At 47.0% G+C, this 7,061-nt stretch overlaps 1 protein-coding gene across 1 annotated transcript; it reads left to right on the forward strand.

Annotated features, from left to right (window-relative positions):
- Positions 1–1,174: 1,174 nt before the first annotated feature.
- On the forward strand, positions 1,175–5,345 carry MRPL44 (mitochondrial ribosomal protein L44). The gene is made up of 4 exons (XM_030495160.2): positions 1,175–1,440; positions 1,802–2,270; positions 3,635–3,813; positions 5,023–5,345. The coding sequence occupies exons 1-4, from the start codon at positions 1,286–1,288 to the stop codon at positions 5,192–5,194; spliced, it is 975 nt and encodes a 324-aa protein (XP_030351020.1). The 5' UTR covers positions 1,175–1,285; the 3' UTR covers positions 5,195–5,345.
- The last annotated feature ends 1,716 nt before the right edge of the window (positions 5,346–7,061 follow it).

The following is a 7,061-nucleotide window of genomic DNA, read 5'->3' on the forward strand; positions in this document are numbered from 1 at the left end:
ATGACACTCAGCGGCTGCAAAAGAGGATGTGGGACTTCCAGCGCTGTCGTCGGCTCACCCTGCAGCAGTGGAGGCTGCAGAGCAGCAGCAGGGCTGCCTTTGTGCAGAGCCCCCCACCAGCTGGAAAGCTGCTGATGCTCCGGTGGGTGTAGGCTCTGGGATGGCAGCGGTGTTGCAGCACAAGGTGTTCCTGAAGCCTGTGTTGCAACACAGAGTGTTCCTGAAGCCCAGTATGAGAATCCCTGGGATGTACACATACGCTCTGCAGAATGCTGCTCTTGTACGTTTCTTGTGCTACCGTTACCCAGGGCGTCACACCTGCTGTGGGCTGGCTGTTGCACTATTGCACAGGCTGCTGTGCCCGCTTCCGTGCGCCTTTCTGCATTTGGCTGCGGTGTGTATTAAGCTTTGTTCACCGTGTGTTACGTGACTCCATCGGCTATTCAGGGTACTTGCTGCTCATGTTTTCTTACCATGGATGTTGAGAGCATGTGCCTTTGAAGACAATGTGAAGGGAAGGGCCTGCTTTGCACATATTATGTGTTATTTTGAATTCTATACCACAACCTTTAAGCTCAAGGCGTACTGTATGAACTCTGATGATGCAAATGAGGACTTGAGCGACCAGGGATTTTACAAAAAGTTGTATTAGTAACACGAAAAAATAAAACTTCTTTTTACAGAACCAACCCAGCCTTTGTCTTGCAAGTGGAAATAAATCCACAGGGCAGATTTTACGAACATCTTAGTCTGTGCGTTGCAGGGGCTGCCGCTCTGAGCCCCGAAGACCGGGGCTTGTTTCCCCGTGGGCCCGGCGGCACCCTGCAGAAGGCGTCACCGGGCAGAGCCCCGGCCGGCGCCCATCGGACTCGGCGGGTCAAACTCTCCCTGCAGAGGGACGCCCGACACCGGTGGCCTCGGCCGCGCTCGGCGGGTGCGGCCGGTCTGCGACCCGCTGCAACTGCGGGAGCTGCGAGCCCGTGCTCCGGGACGCGGCTTTGCTCGGAGCTTCCCGGGGGCTCTACTCGAGAGCTGGCGGGAGCCCGGCCTAGCGCCGCGCACCGGAGGCGCCGCTGCCGCGCTACCATAGTCGATGCCTCACGGCGGCCGCTCCCCGCCTGCAGCGCGGCGCACAGCCCGCCGGGAGCTGCGGTGCGAGGGCCGCTTCCGCCGCCCCTGCCCGCTCGGCGGTGTCCCCGGCCAGGAACGCTTCTGCCCGGAACTAGCGGGGAGGGGCCGTGTTTCCCGGAGGGGACGGATCTCTTCGCTACCTGCACCCGCCGCCATGGCTGCCCGGCTGCTCCTGCGGGCGTCGCGGCAGCTGCTGGCCGGGGCCGGGGCCGGGCGGGTCACGTTCAAAACTGCGCCGCGCCAAGTGAAGAAGCGGTGGCTCCGCGCCTACCTGGAGCAGCAGCGGCTGAACGCGCCCCCCCAGCGGCGGTGAGACCGGCCCGGCCGGCAGGAGAGGGCTCGCGGAGGAGCGGGGCGGGACACGGGGCCGGGGAAGGGAGGGCAGCGGCCGTGAAACAGGTAAAATCGAACCGTTTAAGCACCTTCTCGTCAGGCTCTGGAGCAGAGTGGTTTTAGCCGCGCAGGTCAGGTTGGTTCACGGGTTTGAAGGTGGGAAGGGGCCCGACCTGCGGCGATCGAAGGGCGATGCGCGAACCGATGGCGTTTGAGGGCTTTAAATACTGGTTTTGGTCTTCAACCTTTCATTTTAATCGTCTGAAAGGCATGATGGTTGCAGTGCGGGTAACTTCTTGTTCTGTTCCTGAATCTGCTCCATTTTCCGCGTGTGTAGGTCAGAGAAGCCCAACTGGGATTACCACGCAGAGATACAAGCTTTTAGCCACCGGCTCCATGAAAATTTTTCTTTGGATCTTCTCAAGACTGCCTTTGTTAACTCCTGTTACATTGAAAGCGAAGAGGCAAGACGCCGGGAGCTTGGGCTAGACAAAGAAACGGTTGCTCTTAATCTCCAAGATAACAGTAAACTTGCTGAAGAAGGGATGTCTTTTTCACGTTCTTACCTGATGCAGTGCTTTGAAGGTGCTTACCCAGAGTTACCTGCAGAGGGGATAGGAGCACTTGTTGATTTTCTTACCAGTCAGGAACTTGTTTCTTATGTGGCGCAAAACCTGTCTATACAGGACCTGACACTTTGCAAAGAGTTCCCTGCCCCCCCAGATGTGCTGCAGAGGACGTTCTTTGCTGTCATAGGAGCCTTGCTCGGCAGCAGCGGGCCCGAGAAAACGGGGATCTTTGTCAGGGTGAGTCTGGCTTTAACCTGAAAGAGGGTAGATTTAGGCAGTGGCACAGGGCGCCCAGAGAAGCTGTGGCTGCCCCATCCCTGGCAGTGTTCAAGGCCAGGTTGGACGGGGCTTAGAGCAACCTGCTCTAGTGGAAGGTGTCCCTGCCCGTGGCAGGGGGTTGGAACTGGATGATCTTCAAAGTCCCTTCCAACCCAGACCAGTCTGTGATTCTGTGATATATTTTTGTTCTGACAACAATAACATCTCAGGGTATCAGAAATTACAGGGAGGGAAAACGAAAAAAAATAATTTCTTGAACTTTGATGGCCAGAGATCCACGGAGATTGGCAGAAGTTTGACCATACCTGTAGCAAGACTGTTCAACACTGAGATCTGTTGGTTAGTGGTGATGGTTGTGTGGGATTTTGGTTGGGGTTGTGTTTCTTTTTTCCTCTGTTTTCTGTTGTTTGTTTTTGTTTTTCTTTAAGAAGCACAGGCTGGTCAAGTGCATAAAATCATATGCTTCTGATTTGTAATATTATAATAATATTACAGTAATTGCTGACACAAAGGGAAAGCGTTGTATTTCATGTGCTGTAACAGCAAGTAATGAAATTATTCCATGTTAGGTCACATATCTTCAATTAAAAAAAAAAAACCAGAGAAAAACCCCAAAGAACCAAAACAACCAAACAAAAAGACACCAAGCAAAATAAGCATTTTATTTACAGCAGGGGCTGCATCCATAGGTTTTGCATGCAGGAGTGCAAGCACCTAAAGGTATTTCATACAAAAGTTTCATTAAAACGCGGTGTAACAAAGTAGTTCTAGCAGCTACTGTCGTTTCAGTCGTCCTTTTTACTTATTGCTCGTTTTGCAATGGAGAAATGTCTGTTAAAATCTTATTTCCGATACAAGACCCTTGAGAGGTCTCTGTGAGAGCAAGTAGTACGTAACAGGCAAGGAGAGCGATCCGAACAGGTGGGTTTGCACGTTCCCTTCAACCTGTGTGCAGCACTCTTCTGATGTACAGCTTCTAGCCTGGAGGCAGCACTGAGTTGCTTACCTGGTGCTCAGAGCTGTGTGTAAGCGTTAGAGCTCCTCTCTCATGCTGGTGCTGTTCCTTCTCTACATGTGTGCGGTTGACTTTGCCGAAGATGCACATCAGTGGCTAAATCAGACCCAGAGCTGCCGAGCATAGCAGCGCTGGTTACCTGTGCTTAGCTGTGATGGAGCACTGAGGCAATTTCACCATTCGTGTCAGCAGTTTATTGTCAACTGTATTAATGCCTCTTCATACTGTATTTTTATTAGGAGACATCAGAAGCTAAAGCCTTTGTTACCTTTCACATTAATTGTAACTTCCAAATATTCTTGTTTAGGATTTTTTTATCCCCCAACTGATTGGAAAAGACCTGTTTGAGATCTGGCGAGTTGTGAATCCTATGGGCTTACTAGTGGAAGAACTGACCAAGAGGAATATCTCTTCTCCAGAACCAAGAATTACCAGGCAGTTGGGAGTCAGCACGGTTCTGCCGCTGTACTTTGTTGGGTTGTACTGGTTAGTACAATATTAATTTAAAGTGAAATGGATTTAAGCTGGGGAGGAGGGAGGAGTGTCTTTTGCTTTTCTACTTGTGCTCTTTGGTCAAATTGTTACAGAAAAGAAATCTTAAAGTGACTTTCATATAAAATCAGGCATTAAAGCACTGGCCATAATTTGCGGTAATGATGCATAAAAAGACAGTCTGACTAAAGGGCTTCAGAGTCTAAATTGGGCACACAAAAGAGTCTGTGTTTATGTTCTGAGTGACCTGCAGAGGAACTCTGTGAATGGCTTAACCAAATGGCTTTGGAGGGACCACAGCTCTATCCAGGGCTTAGGGAAGGGTAAAGAGACATAGACATTAAAACAGGTGGGATTGAAGAGAGTTTTTGAATCACAAGCACTGTAAACTAGACAAGAGGAGTGTCTGTATCCAGACAAGACTTGGGAAATGCCAGTCATCCCTGGTGCGCTTGTCTCGGGCATGGTCGGTGCTTGTCCTTGTCTCTTGCCCAGGGGTGACATTGCTCCTCTGGACCAGAACAGGACCTTCTTCCACCAAAGCCCCCATCACTGTTGCTTTGCTTAGTGAGCTGAAGGTAAATGCACAGGAAGATTGCCTTAATTTGTTCTGAATTATCATGCTTTGGTTTATGTGCCTTCCAAGATTTATTGTCTTATATAAATGAAAAGAACTTTGATTGTTTTTCTTTGGAATCCATGGTATCTCTTCACGAAATGTTCCTACTCAGTGCCCATAGATGTTGATTAAATAAAGCTGAGTACGTACTTTATAACAGGGAACTTCTCTGTGAATCCTTTTGAAGAAGTTTTAAAATGCTTTCCTACCAGGGGAGGAGAAAAGAGAGAAGCATTTCACTTCTTTGTTTAAGCTAACCAGAGTCATGAGTTTGTGTATTTTTAACAGGGCTAATTGAACACTGTAAAGAAGCAATGATATGTTAGAAATCTAAAGGAACAGAGTAGTGTTCTTCCAGGAAATAGATGCATTTCTGATTTGAGTTTCCATTGTCGAACACACAATCACTTATCTTTGCAGGAAAGGCCAACGGAAATGTTTACATTTGTGTGTAAATAGAAATTCCCTTCAGTATTCACAGACATTGGAGAAAGAAAAATCTAGCAGCCCTTATTCACAGTAGGCAGTAGTGCGCAGGATTTCGTGAAGAAAATGTTTTTAATTCTATTTCTTTTCCTCCCAAGTGATAAGAAGATTATAGCTGAAGGTCCTGGTGAAACGCTGCTTGCAGCAGAGGAAGAAGCTGCCCGCGTGGCGCTGCGGAAGCTCTATGGGTATACAGAGAACAGGAGACCTTGGGATTACTCAAAACCCAAACAAGGACTGGCAGCTGAAAAGGCTATCAGCAGTAGCTAGATGATAACTGTTTCCCTAAAGAATTGATGGCTTCCATGTTGAAAATAGATGTATTTAGGAAAGGCAAATGCAGTTTGGCTTTCTGATTTTCAGTGCTTGAAACTTTCAAATCAAATATGGTATTAAAATAAAGTCTTCCTTTTGCACAATGTTTAATATTTGCTCATTTTCCTAAACCTAAGTACCCTTTTTCTGATTTTGCCTTTTGGCTGAGGAGTTTTTCCATACATCACAGGAAACCGGTCTTAATGGTGTTTAATACTGTGTGACAAAATCCTACTGTATAGAAAAAAGTTTCATGAATGCATCTTTGAAGATTGTCTTGAGGGTATTAATTGTAGAATTGCAGAATCACAGAATGGTTTGGATTGAAAGGAACCTTAAAGATCATCTGATTCTAGCCCCCTGCCAGGAGCAGGGACACCTTTACTAGACCAGGTTGCTCAAAGCCCCATGATGAAGCCCATGGCAGGGGGGTTGCAAGTAGATGATCTTAAGGTCCTTTCCAGCCCTAACTATTCTATAACTCTGTGACATACACAGCACTGGTCTTTGGATTGCATCTGAATTCGTTTGTCCTTGACCTTGTGAAAACATCAAATGTGATGTCGGTGGTTGTTCACAGTTCACAGATCGCAACAAACAGTTGTTTGTATCCAATTTAAAAGAAAGGAAGAGTGCAAATGGCACTTTTGAGGTCTTACTGCTTGCACACAGATCTTATTTGAGACAGACACGTTCATTTCTATTGTTGGAGCTTGCTCTGAAAGAGAACATTTTTCATTTTAAAATTCATAAAAGTTTCTCTTTTGCAAAACTAGAAATAAGTGTAAATGAGGATCGTGAAGGCCTAAACCTAAAGCAAGTGGAGATCATGATTTAATGACAGGCTGTAAGATCGGCTACAGCCTTCTTATTTCTTTTTCCTCTTTCCCCCCACCCCACCTTGTTTTTAGTACTTTTCCTGTTTAGTCCAAGTACTTCAATTTTCTCCTGTCATTTGGCCACTTAATTTAAGCAGTCATGTAACTGAAGTACTGGATTCCATGGAATCAGTGTGTGTTTTGTTTGCACCATCTCTTGCTGTTCTAATGTAACTCCAAGTAAGTGGAAAGTCATTTAGAAGTAACTCGGGTACTTGCATGGTGTTCCTATTAAATGTCACAGACAACTTAGTGTGTATAGCAGAAGACAACAGCTGCGTGAGGACTGTGACTCTCTTGGAATAATCTCCTTTAAACTTGAGTGAGAGTCTACTTATACACTGGGACTGAGCCTTCAAAGGAAGAAGCTCAATGCAGGACTGGCTAAAGAAGTGTTTCCTGCCCTATCCATTGTGAGCACTGGTTCTGAAAAATGACAACAGGTAAATGAGCCTGCACTAACTGGGGATGGGAGAAATAAGCAGGTGGTCATTCAGACAGGTTTGATGTTACTGTCCACAACAACATGCATCCATTGCCTTGGGCCCCCAGGATGGGTTTGTGTGAAAGATGCTTGGCAGCCAGAAGGTCCTGGGCTGCAGCTGTGGCTGCTAAGTACATCTGTGGTACAGCACAGATGGTGCGTTCCCTGCTGCCCCTGGCCTGAGAATGAGTTCTGACTCTGGCCTACTCGATGGAAACCGGTTTATGAGTGTATTCACTAATTCAGTGGTTGTCACGACTCGTGTGTGTCTTCAGTATTTGGTGTGACCTGCATCTTAAGCATGTATAAAAACCTTATGTGGCTGGATAGCAGAGAAACCTTTCTTCTGCATTCTGGCATGGGTAACTACATGTGTGAAAGCTCGAATATAAAAAAAGAGAATAGAAAGATGAGTCTAGCATGAAATATGCATAAATTGCTTGTGTTAAGCAAAAAAATT

This window comes from Strigops habroptila, chromosome 8 (genome assembly GCF_004027225.2).
Source record: "Strigops habroptila isolate Jane chromosome 8, bStrHab1.2.pri, whole genome shotgun sequence".
Classification (NCBI taxonomy): Eukaryota; Metazoa; Chordata; class Aves; order Psittaciformes; family Psittacidae; genus Strigops; species Strigops habroptila.

Excerpts from the sequence above, each read along its gene's own strand:
- MRPL44 (XM_030495160.2), top strand. The coding sequence starts at position 1,286 with ATGGCTGCCCGGCTGCTCCTGCGGGCGTCGCGGCAGCTGCTGGCCGGG. Across the intron at positions 1,441-1,801 it reads AACGCGCCCCCCCAGCGGCG|GTCAGAGAAGCCCAACTGGG; the intron begins GTGAGACCGGCC and ends CCGCGTGTGTAG. Across the intron at positions 3,814-5,022 it reads TACTTTGTTGGGTTGTACTG|TGATAAGAAGATTATAGCTG; the intron begins GTTAGTACAATA and ends TTTCCTCCCAAG.